The 13,088-nt window shown below is 48.7% G+C and overlaps 1 protein-coding gene across 1 annotated transcript in view; it reads left to right on the top strand.

Moving 5' to 3' along the window:
- The first annotated feature begins 314 nt into the window (after positions 1-314).
- The window catches only part of LOC120986216 (synaptotagmin-4-like), a 46,073-nt gene continuing 33,299 nt past the window's right edge, over positions 315-13,088 (top strand). Inside the window, exon 1 of the mRNA XM_040414658.1 lies at positions 315-480. Within this exon, the coding sequence (XP_040270592.1) occupies positions 315-480 (166 nt within the window). The remainder of the gene's footprint in view (positions 481-13,088) is intronic.

The following is a 13,088-nucleotide window of genomic DNA, read 5'->3' as shown; positions in this document are numbered from 1 at the left end:
CACGAACTCCAGAGAGGACAACATACCAGCTCTTCCAAAACCAAATGAAGCTATGAACCGCATAGCCAGAAGGGTGAAGTCAGATATATAGGGGTGTAATGACCACTAAGCTACACCTGAAACAAGGGGTGCAGTCACTAACAACAACAACACTGAAGCAAGAGTAATCACAAAGGCTGTTAGATCCCTTCACATGTAGCCAGTCTCTTCGATCTTCTGACATCTGTCACGGGAGGGACACACTAAAGGCATTTCTCTGCTTTTCCTTACATTCCAGCATAAACTATATAAAAAATGACACCAAACACTCAGAAATGGAGCTGGAGTCTCGGTGCGCTGAGCTGGAACAACATTATATCCGTCACCTGACTGATGCCAACAGGACTGCATGGCTCCAGGCGGGCAGACAATACCTAGTGGTACTTAAAGATAAAGCCGCTAGGAAACTTTTCTTCATCAAACAGACCGCTTTCGAACTAGGTAACCATCAGCTAAGCTACTGGCTCAGCTGATTCGACATGACTCACCATCTTCAGCGATCCTAGCGGTTAGGAACCATGCGGGACAGGAACTTAGCACTCAAGAAACAATTATTCGCACCTTCACTCATTTCTATCAAGACTTGCATAGATCCAGTATAACAGTATCTGAAACAGAGATAGCTAGGTACCTAGGAGGCATCTGTTAGAGATGTGTGATTTTTATTCTATATTTTTTGTATCTCTAGGACTGTAACTGGTTAATCGTAAGTTGTTACAAACTTCTTATCTCAGGAGCCTCCCCCCTCCCCTTTCTGCTGTTAGTCGAGCTCTGTCTATGCAATGCTATGAGGAGAAGAAGGGGGGGGGGAAGCAGAGAACTGTGCTGTGGGCAGTATGTGTGTCTTCTATCTCCTCACAGATGCTTTGAAGAAGATGTGTGCACTGTGAAAGGATGCTAAGCCAATCCCTTGGCTGGATGAATATGAAACACACATATTACTCACTGCCTATAGAAGAACACCTCTTTGAAGTGTCATATATGACGTGTGCAGTATTATTGTTAGGATAGACGCCATTACAACATGGCGACGATAACCAGATGTTTACATTAGTTCACATTCCAAAGTAGTGCACAGTGCGGAGATGCTAGAGTGTTATCTCTTTTTCTCTTATCTCTTCTTCCTTTTGAGCCAATGAAATAATGCCTGGGCCTCAGAAAGAACTGCCCTCTTCTGAAGATGTTTACTTTCTGTAATAAAGTAGAGATTGCATTGACCATCTATGTGTCAGCGTCTAGTCTCTCAGCCACACGTGGATATTAACCCCTGGGGGGTACTTTGATTCGGAGCACCAGAGTGTATCTTAAAAGGGTTTCTGTCACCCCATTAAACCGTTTTTTTTCTTTTCTTTACTAATAATCCCTATAGTGCGAGCTCATGATACATAAGCAAATTAATCATTTTGGTTCAGTAGAATTTGCTAAAAATCGATTTTTAAAATATGCTAATTACCTTGCTACCAGCAAATAGGGCGGCTACTTGCTGGTAGCAGCTGCATCCTCCGATGGTAATGACGCCCCCTCGGCATGCTGATTGACAGGGCCAGGGAAGGGAATCGTTCTCTGCTGGCGCTGTTAGAATTTGAAATCTCGCGCCTGCGCCGTACCTGTCTTCAATCGGCGCAGGCGCACTGAGAGGCGGCCACTCTCTCGACCGCTCCATCCTCAATGCGCCTGCGTTGATGATGTCATCAAGTACACCCGGAAGAGATTTATTATTAATAATCGTTGGTGGTATAGTGTTAATAACTGTCATTTTTATAAAATTATTTATTCCCATTTCGTTGGTGGTTTTTGTGGCAGCATGCTTATTATGTACATACTTACCTGATTCGAGCATCCAGCGACGTCACCAGACTCTCCGCCTCCTTCCAGCGATGCCGGCGTCTTCTCTTCCGGGTGTACTTGATGACGTCATCGACGCAGGCGCATTGAGGATGGAGCGGTCAAGCGAGCGGCCGCCTCTCAGTGCGCCTGCGCCGATTGAAGTCAGGTACGGCGCAGGCGCGAGAATTCAAATTCTAACAGCGCCAGCAGAGAATGATTCCCTTCCCTGGCCCTGTCAATCAGCATGCCGAGGGGGCGTCATTACCATCGGAGGATGCGGCTGCTACCAGCAAGTAGCCGCCCTACTTGCTGGTAGCAAGGTAATTAACATATTTTAAAAATCGATTTTTAGCAAATTCTACTGAACCAAAATGATTAATTTGCTTATGTATCATGAGATCGCACTATAGGGATTATTAGTAAAGAAAAAAAAAAAACGGTTTAATGGGGTGACAGAAACCCTTTAAAGGCTTTAATTAAAAGCCGCTTTGTCACATCCTTCTTCCTAAACTCACCATAACACAAAGTGCCCAATTAGATCAACTGATTAGCCTGGAGGAGGTACTGCAAGCGATATCGGATCTTAACAATGGGAAATCTCCAGGCCCAGACAGGCTACCCAAGGAGGTGTACGCTAGATATGTGGAGGTGCTGTAACATTTAATTGTTGGCCACTTTCCATTCGGCGCTAGAGATGGGACGCCTACACGACTCATTTATGGAAGCCACTATAATACTGTTGCTTAAACCCGACAAAGATCCCCTCGACTGCAGTTCCTATAAGCCCATAGCACTGCTAAACGTAGATTACAAAATTCTGACTAGAATACTGGCAACTCGCCTTAACCAGGTAATTCTGTCACTGGTTCCCCAAGCCCAGACAGGTTCCATGCCAGGGAAGTTCACCACTGAGAACATCAGATGGGTTCAGGTAGTTACGCAGATGGGCTATGCCCTGAACTCGGATTGGGCCTTGGCCTTATTGGATGCTGCCAAGGCATTTGACTCTATAGAGTGGACATAGTTGCTAGGCTGCCTGAGGGTCTTTGGGTTTGGTCCACAATTCCTCAGATGGATTAATATCCTGTACAGCAGTCCAGTAAGCAGGCTACTAATAAATGGAGAACTGTCAGAAAGTTTCCCCCTTCACAGAGGAAAGAGACAGGGTTGTCCCCTGTCACCACTCTTATTTGCCCTGGCAGTTGAGACCCTGGCAATTAGGGTGAGGAGTAGTAATAATATAACTGGAGTGACCATGGGTGAGAGAGAGGCCCGCAGAGGACTTTATGCTGATGATATGATCTTATATCTGTCCTCACCTGAGTCGTCCCTCAGCAACGTGGTGGCTCTGATAGATGAGTTTGGGAAATACTCGGGCCTAAGAATAAACTGGGAGTATACATGCCTCTGGGCAGAACAGACTGGACGGGCCCTTCGCATGTAGCTAGATTAAAGGTGGTAGATACATTTAAATATCTTGGGGTAAATATCACTAAACGACACTCCCAGGCTATATCACTCAACATTTACACCTTAATTGATCACATGTAATATATAAAGCTGAGTGTATGTGTATGTGTGTGTGTCCGCTAAAGGAATCCGTACCGTCACATTTACAATCACGAAATTTGTCACACAGGTATTTCAGGTGTCCGGGAAGGTTTTAGACCAGGTCTCAGCTCTTTAGGATGTACCGTTCCTGAGATATTCCCAAAAAATGCATTAGCCAATAGAAGCTTGGTCACATGACCCTTATCAGCCAATCGAAGCTCGCAGGTCCTCCAGCCTCCACATACACAGTTTTACTCCAGGTTTCCATAACAACTCAGCCATTTTTCTTCACTGCTGTAGGAGAGCTTTAAAGGAAATCTGTCACAAGTATAATTGCTATTGAAGTAAAGCCATGGCCTAATAGCACTTAGTACCTTATTTCAAGATGTGCATTTGTTCCATCAGTAGATATTTTTATCCTTTAAAAATCCAGTTTATTTGGTATGCAAATGAGCCAGTAAGGTGCCCAGAGGGGCGTCACTCTTGCAGGAAGGAGCCCAGACACGCCCCCTGCCACAATGTGTCCACCCTTTAAAAGACTTAAAACCACACCCCCAGGTCCCACTAAGACACCCCTATTCTGAAGGGCACGCCCCCTTCAACTCCTGAGCTGACGGGGATTGAGAAAAATGAAGGTAAAAATCAACTTTTGTCAGCTGCAAGGGTGGGAGGGAGGGTGACTTTCTCCCTGCAGCTTACACTCAGACAGCACAGTACTGCTGTCTTAGGCTCCATTCAGACGTCCGTAGTGCATAGCGGATCCGCAATACACCCTGCTGGCACCCCCATAGAAATGCCTATTCTTGTCGCAATTGCAAACAAGAATAGGACATGCTCTATTTTTTTCCGGAGCTGCGGCCTGGAAGATCGGGGCCGCGCTCCAGAAATGCGGAAAAGCTGTTCAAAAGGACACGCACCCGACCTGGTTAGGCCACGCCCCCTCCCACTCCTCAGCCGACTGAAATTGAAAAAATTAAGTTAAAAATCAACTTCTAGGTTGTGCTAAGCCACGCCCAGATCTGGTAAGGCCACGCCCCCTTCTCTCATCAGCCGACAGGGATTAAAAAAATGAAGGCAAAAATAAACTTCTGTCAGCTGCAGAGGTGGGAGGGAGGGTGACTTTCTCCCTGCAGATCACACTCAGACAGTACAGTGCTGCTGTCTTAGAGTGAGCTGTTCAAAAGGACCCCCCCCCCCCCGATCCAGTAAAGGCCACTGTTAAGGGGGTGGGCCCCTGTGGAGGTCACTGTCAAGGGGGTGGTATGCAGTGAAAGTCACTGTTAAAGGGGAAGGCTGCTGTAAAGGACAAAGTTAAGGGGGTGGGCTGCTGTGGAGGTCCAATTTTAAGGGACGGGGCACTGTGAGGGGGTCAGTGTTAAGGGGTGGGATGCTGTGGAGGTCATGGTTTTGGGGGAAGGGGTGCTGTAGATGACATTGTTATAGTGGATAGTGTTAATATCTTTTAACGACACACACAAACATTAAATGAAATAGATTAAATATACCCGAGCGAAGCCGAGTCCTTTAGCTAGTTCGGAATAAATGTAAAAACTGGAAACCGTTGCCTGTCTCGGTAGCAGGGCGCATTAACTTAATCAAAATGATCATACTCCCTAAGGTGCTATATACAGATCAGCATTCAGAAACGCACATACCCAAATAGATCTTTAAAGAAATGGACTCCTGGACTAGGGTCTTTATTTGGGGCAGATCTCGAGCCAAGTTTAGCTTAGATATATTGAGGCGCTCCAAAACGGAGGGAGGCATTGCATTACCGGATTATTTTATGTACTACCTGGCCGGCCAACTGCGGCTCATGAACACCTGGTATACAACTGAAGACCTGCCCACTTCAGAGTATTTTTTAAAACTATATCTAAATTGTAACACACTATGGTCAGTGTTGGAGGCGACCCCCAAATTTTAGAAGCCATTGTTGCCATTGCACAAATTGCCTCAAACGGTCTGGAAAGAGGCTAAAGCATTGTCCCAATTTACGGAGGTTGTCTTAGACATACCCCTATGGGACAATCAATCCTTGCCGCATTTGCAGGTGGTTATGGGAGCGGACAGATGTAAACTGGCAGGGGTCAAAACCCTTGGTGACATTTCTGATCAGGGAGTAATAATGACATTCATGGCACTGTCACAAAAGTATGATATCCCTCGTACCCACTTCTTCTCATATCTACAACTCAGCGCTGCCATACAAACCAAGTTGCCATATAATGGAAACAGGATCTCTAAGTATCCACTCATAGGAGTTGTCAAAACCCAGGGTCTCAGAGGACTAGTCTTGGCGATCTACTCATACCTGCACACGGGGGGGTTGCTCAGCGCCAGTCCTCCCCCAGCAATAGATAAATGGAAAAGATTGATACCAACACTCACAGAAGAATCTATAACGGTTTTATTGGAATCACATTTACATGTATCACCTGCAGTTAATAACAAAATAATCCAGCTTTACATCATTCATCAGACATATCTCACACCAATTAGACTGCATAGAATGGGCAGGGTGCCTTCCACGGTAGGTAACTGGAAGCGGACTTCTGTCATATGATATGGAGCTGTAACCCGATTGCTGTGTTCTGGGAGGGGGACTGGTCTTCTTTTCCCTTTATTGCCGGTGGGGGTGGCCTGCACCCCTGGGGTCTGCCTGCTGGTAGTGCTGGACGAAGACAGTTGATATCACTATATGGCAACATTCCTGAAAGAATCACTGTTTATGGCACATAAATGCATTGCTCTGAGATGGTATAGCCCCAATACACCGAACTGGACCATGTGGAAATTACAGATAAATAAGATCCTACCTAGAGTTGAGCGAACACCTGGATGTTCGGGTTCGAGAAGTTCGGCCGAACTTCCCGGAAATGTTCGGGTTCGGGATCCGAACTCGACCCGAACTTCGCCCCGAACCCAAACCCCATTGAAGTCAATGGGGACCCGAACTTTTCGGCACTAAAAAGGCTGTAAAATAGCCCAGGAAAGGGCTAGAGGGCTGCAAAAGGCAGCAAAATGTAGGTAAATCCCCTGCAAACAAATGTGGATAGGGAAATGAATTAAAATAAAAATAAAATAAATTAAAATTAACTAATATCAATTGGAGAGAGGTCTCATGGCAGAGAATCAGGCTTCATGCCATAGCAGAGAATCAGGCTTCACGTCACCCACCACTGGAACAGGCCATTGTCAGATATTTAGGCCCCGGCACCCAGACAGAGGAGAGAGGTCCCATAGCAGAGAATCAGGCTTCATGTCATAGCAGAGAATCAGGCTTCAAGTCATAGCAGAGAATCAGGCTTCATGTCATAGCAGAGAATCAGGCTTCACGTCACCCACCACTGGAACAGGCCATTGTCAGATATTTAGGCCCCGGCACCCAGACAGAGGAGAGAGGTCCCATAGCAGAGAATCAGGCTTCATGTCATAGCAGAGAATCAGGCTTCAAGTCATAGCAGAGAATCAGGCTTCATGTCATAGCAGAGAATCAGGCTTCACGTCACCCACCACTGGAACAGGCCATTGTCAGATATTTAGGCCCCGGCACCCAGACAGAGGAGAGAGGTCCCATAGCAGAGAATCAGGCTTCATTTCACCTACCACTGGAACAGGCCACTGTCAGATATTTTTAGGCCCCGGCACCCAGACAGAGGAGAGAGGTCCCATAGCAGAGAATCAGGCTTCAAGTCATAGCAGAGAATCAGGCTTCATGTCATAGCAGAGAATCAGGCTTCATGTCATAGCAGAGAATCAGGCTTCATGTCATAGCAGAGAATCAGGCTTCATGTCATAGCAGAGAATCAGGCTTCACGTCACCCACCACTGGAACAGGCCATTGTCAGATATTTAGGCCCCGGCACCCAGACAGAGGAGAGAGGTCCCATAGCAGAGAATCAGGCTTCATGTCATAGCAGAGAATCAGGCTTCACGTCACCCACCACTGGAACAGGCCATTGTCAGATATTTAGGCCCTGGCACCCAGATAGAGGAGAGAGGTCCCATAGCAGAGAATCAGGCTTCACGTCACCCACCACTGGAACAGGCCACTGTCAGATATTTTTAGGCCCCGGCACCCAGACAGAGGAGAGAGGTCCCATAGCAGAGAATCAGGCTTCATGTCATAGCAGAGAATCAGAATTTAAGTCATAGCAGAGAATCAGAATTCAAGTCATAGCAGAGAATCAAGCTTCACGTCACCCAACACTGGAACAGGCCACTGTCAGATATTTTTAGGCCCCGGCACCCAGACAGAGGAGAGAGGTCCCATAGCAGAGAATCAGGCTTCATGTCACCCAACACTGGAACAGGCCATTGTCAGATATTTTTAGGCCCCGGCACCCAGACAGAGGAGAGAGGTCCCATAGCAGAGAATCAGGCTTCATGTCATAGCAGAGAATCAGAATTCAAGTCATAGCAGAGAATCAGAATTCAAGTCATAGCAGAGAATCAGGCTTCACATCACCCAACACTGGAACAGGCCACTGTCAGATATTTTTAGGCCCCGGCACCCAGACAGAGGAGAGAGGTCCCATAGCAGAGAATCAGGCTTCATGTCACCCAACACTGGAACAGGCCATTGTCAGATATTTTTAGGCCCTGGCAGCCAGACAGAGGAGAGAGGTCCCATAGCAGAGAATCAGGCTTCATGTCATAGCAGAGAATCAGGCTTCATGTCACCCAACACTGGAACAGGCCATTGTCAGATATTTTTAGGCCCCGGCACCCAGACAGAGGAGAGAGGTCCCATAGCAGAGAATCAGGCTTCATGTCATAGCAGAGAATCAGGCTTCATGTCACCCAACACTGGAACAGGCCATTGTCAGATATTTTTAGGCCCCGGCACCCAGACAGAGGAGAGAGGTCACATAGCAGAGAATCAGGCTTCATGTCATAGCAGAGAATCAGGCTTCATGTCACCCAACACTGGAACAGGCCACTGTCAGATATTTTTAGGCCCCGGCACCCAGACAGAGGAGAGGTTCATTAAACTTTGGGTTGCCCCGCAATATAATGGTAAAATGAAAATAAAAAAAGGATTGAATGAGGAAGTGCCCTGGAGTACAATAATATATGGTTAAGGGGAGGTAGTTATAAATGTCTAATCTGCACAAGGGATGGACAGGTCCTGTGGGATCCATGCTTGGTTCATTTTTATGAACGTCAGCTTGTCCACATTGGCTGTAGACAGGCGGCTGTGTTTGTCTGTAATGACGCCCCCTGCCGTGCTGAATACACGTTCAGACAAAACGCTGGCCGCCGGGCAGGCCAGCATCTCCAAGGCATAAAAGGCTAGCTCTGGCCACGTGGACAATTTGGAGACCCAGAAGTTGAATGGGGCCGAACCATCAGTCAGTACGTGGAGGGGTGTGCACACGTACTGTTCCATCATGTTAGTGAAATGTTGCCTCCTGCTAACACGTTCCGTATCAGGTGGTGGTGCAGTTAGCTCTGGCGTGGTGACAAAACTTTTCCACATCTCTGCCATGCTAACCCTGCCCTCAGAGGAGCTGGCCGTGACACAGCTGCGTTGGCGACCTCTTGCTCCTCCTCTGCCTTCGCCTTGGGCTTCCACTTGTTCCCCTGTGACATTTGGGAATGCTCTCAGTAGCGCGTCTACCAACGTGCGCTTGTACTCGCGCATCTTCCTATCACGCTCCAGTGCAGGAAGTAAGTTGGGCACATTGTCTTTGTACCGGGGATCCAGCAGGGTGGCAACCCAGTAGTCCGGACACGTTAAAATGTGGGCAACTCTGCTGTCGTTGCGCAGGCACTGCAGCAAGTAGTCGCTCATGTGTGCCAGGCTGCCCAGAGGTAAGGACAAGCTGTCCTCTGTGGGAGGCATATCGTCATCGTCCTGCGTTTCCCCCCAGCCACGCACCAGTGATGGGCCCGAGCTGCGTTGGGTGCCACCCCGCTGTGAACATGCTTCATCCTCATCCTCATCCTCATCCTCCTCCACCTCCTCCTCCACCTCCTCCTCATCCTCGTCCTCCAGTAGTGGGCCCTGGCTGGCCACATTTGTACCTGGCCTCTGCTGTTGCAAAAAACCTCCCTCTGAGTCACTTCGAAGAGACTGGCCTAAAAGTGCTAAAAATTACCCCTCTTCCTCCTCCTCCTCCTCCTGGGCCACCTCCTCTTCCATCATCGCCCTAAGTGTTTTCTCAAGGAGACATCGAAGTGGTATTGTAACGCTGATAACGGCGTCATCGCCACTGGCCATGTTGGTGGAGTACTCGAAACAGCGCAACAGGGCACACAGGTCTCACATGTCTCACATGGAGGCCCAGTCATTGGTGGTGAAGTGGTGCTGTTCCGCAGTGCGACTGACCCGTGCGTGCTGCAGCTGAAACTCCACTATAGCCTGCTGCTGCTCGCACAGTCTGTCCAGGATGTGCAAGGTAGAGTTCCACCTGGTGGGCACGTCGCATATGAGGCGGTGAGCGGGAAGGCCGAAGTTACGCTGTAGCGCAGACAGGCGAGCAGCGGCAGGATGTGAACACCGGAAGCACGCACAGACGGCCCGCACTTTATGCAGCAGCTCTGACATGTCAGGGTAGTTGTGAATGAACTTCTGCACCACCACTTCAGCACATGCGCCAGGCAAGGGATGTGTGTCAAACCGGCTAGTCCCAGAGCTGCAACGAGATTTCGCCCATTATCGCACACCACCAGGCCGGGCTTGAAGCTCACTGGCAGCAACCACTCGTCGGTCTGTTGTTCTATACCCCGCCACAACTCCTGTGCGGTGTGGGGCCTGTCCTCCAAACATATGAGTTTCAGAATGGCCTGCTGACGTTTACCCCGGGCTGTGCTGAAGTTGGTAGTGAAGGTGTGTGGCTGACTGGATGAGCAGGTGGAAGAAGAGGAGGAGGAAGCCGAGTAGGAGGAGGAGGCAACAGGAGGCAAAGAATGTTGCCCTGCGATCCTTGGCGGCGGAAGGACGTGCGCCAAACAGCTCTTCGCCTGGGGCCCAGCCGCCACTACATTTACCCAGTGTGCAGATAGGGAGATATAGCGTCCCTGGCCGTGCTTACTGGTCCACGTATCTGTGGTTAGGTGGACCTTGCCACAGATGGCGTTGCGCAGTGCACACTTGATTTTATCGGATACTTGGTTGTGCAGGGAAGGCACGGCTCTCTTGGAGAAGTAGTGGCGGCTGGGAACAACATACTGTGGGACAGCAAGCGACATGAGCTGTTTGAAGCTGTCTGTGTCCACCAGCCTGAATGACAGCATTTCATAGGCCAGTAGTTTAGAAATGCTGGCATTCAGGGCCAGGGATCGAGGGTGGCTAGTTGGGAATTTACGCTTTCTCTCAAATGTTTGTGAGATGGAGAGCTGAACGCTGCCGTGTGACATGGTTGAGATGCTTGGTGACGGAGGTGGTGGTGTTGGTGGTACATCCTCTGTTTGCTGGGCGGCAGGTGCCAACGTTCCTCCAGAGGCGGAGGAAGAGGCCGAGGCGGCGGCAGCAGCAGAAGAGGTAGCAGGGGGAGCCTGAGTGAGTTCCTTGTTTTTAAGGTGTTTACTCTGCAGTTCATGCTTTGCATGCAGGTGCCTGGTCATGCAGGTTGTGCTAAGGTTCAGAACGTTAATGCCTCGCTTCAGGCTCTGATGGCACAGCGTGCAAACGACTCGGGTCTTGCCGTCAGCACATTGTTTGAAGAACTGTCACGCCAGGGAACTCCTTGAAGCTGTCTTTGGGGTGCTCGGTCCCAGATGGCGGTGGCCAGTAGCATACGGAATCTCTTGGCGGCGGGTGTTCTGCTTTTGCCCACTGCTCCCTCTTTTGCTACGCTGTTGGCTCGGTCTCACCACTGCCTCTTCCTCCGAATTCTGAAAGTCAGTGGCACGACCTTCATTCCATGTGGGGTCTAGGACCTCATCGTCCCTTGCATCGTCTTCCACCCAGTCTTCCTCCCTGACCTCCTGTTCAGTCTGCACACTGCAGAAAGACGCAGCAGTTGGCACCTGTGTTTCGTCATCATCAGAGACGTGCTGAGGTGGTATTCCCATGTCCTCATCATCAGGAAACATAAGTGGTTGTGCGTTAGTGCATTCTATCTCTTCCACCCCTGGTGAAGAGCTAGGTGGATGCCCTTGGGAAACCCTGGCAGCAGAGTCTTCAAACAGCATAAGAGACTGCTGCATAACTTGAGGCTCAGACAGTTTCCCTGATATGCATGGGGGTGATGTGACAGACTGATGGGCTTGGTTTTCATGCGCCATCTGTGCGCTTTCTGCAGAAGACTGGGTGGGAGATAATGTGAACGTGCTGGATCCACTGTCGGCCACCCAATTGACTAATGCCTGTACCTGCTCAGGCCTTACCATCCTTAGAACGGCATTGGGCCCCACCAAATATCGCTGTAAATTCTGGTGGCTACTGGGACCTGAGGTAGTTGGTTCACTAGGACGTGTGGCTGTGGCAGAACGGCCACGTCCTCTCCCAGCACCAGAGGGTCCACTAACACCACCACGACCATGTCCGCGTCCGCATCCCTTACTAGATGTTTTCCTCATTGTTACCGTTCACCACAATAAGAAAAAAATTATTTGGCCCAATGTATTGAATTCAAATTCAGGCCTTTTTTTTTTACAGGCACCTAACACTATCTGGCTATCTATTTAGGTACTGTATTACACTAATACAGGCACAGCAGTAACGACAGATTTAGCTGAATATAAATTGTAGGCCTAGTATTTAGGCGCTGGATGACAGGTATCCCTTTTACGGACAGAATTAGACTTGAAATCCACGGTAGCGTGTGAAGTTGTTGAGGATGACCCTATCCGCACCTTCAATCTAATATACCCTTTTATGGATAGATTTAACCTTGGCCTGATAGAGCATAAACAACTAATTTAAGGAATTGCTAAGTTGGGAATTGTATTTCAACCCAGAACAAAAACTGTGCTTCAGCAGACAGCAGACAGTATTACAATTGGCTAGCCACAGCTGAAACACCAGATTTAGGGTACTGCTATTTTGGCAATTGTATTTTACCCCTCAATAAAATAGCAAGCACAGCCAAGCCCCTGATGTAGGATATTGCAAAAAAAAACAACACACTATTGATGGTTAAAAATGGACCTGGTGGCAGCTTGTGCTGGCGCACCACAAGACACAGAATGGCCGCCGATCACCCCAGAAAAAAAGTGACTGAAAAATGCTCTGGGCAGCCTTAAAACAGTGAGCAATTGAATAGCAGAGGTTGTATGATACACAGCTGTATATCGATCACTTCAGTAAATAAATCCCTGCCTAATCTCGCCCTAACAGCAGCAGCTGCATCCTATCCCTACACTGATCAGAGCAGAGTGACGTGCGGCGCTACGTGACTCCAGCTTAAATAGAGGCTGGGTCACATGCTGCAAATGGCCAATCACAGCCATGCCAATAGTAGGCATGGCTGTCATGGCCTCTTGGGGCAAGTAGTATGACGCTTGTTGATTGGCTGCTTTGCAGCCTTTCAAAAAGCGCCAAGAAAGCGCCGAACACCGAACCCGAACCCAGACTTTTACGAAAATGTTCGGGTTCTGGTCCGGGTTCGCTCATCCCTAATCCTACCATATATAGGGTTAGTATTTAAACACTGCAATAAACCACAAAAATTTTACAAGATCTGGGGCCTGTGGTGTGGGTCACCTCATACTATGTA

This window comes from Bufo bufo, chromosome 1 (genome assembly GCF_905171765.1).
Source record: "Bufo bufo chromosome 1, aBufBuf1.1, whole genome shotgun sequence".
NCBI classification, from domain to species: Eukaryota; Metazoa; Chordata; class Amphibia; order Anura; family Bufonidae; genus Bufo; species Bufo bufo.
This window is presented reverse-complemented; position numbering and strand designations above follow the sequence as displayed.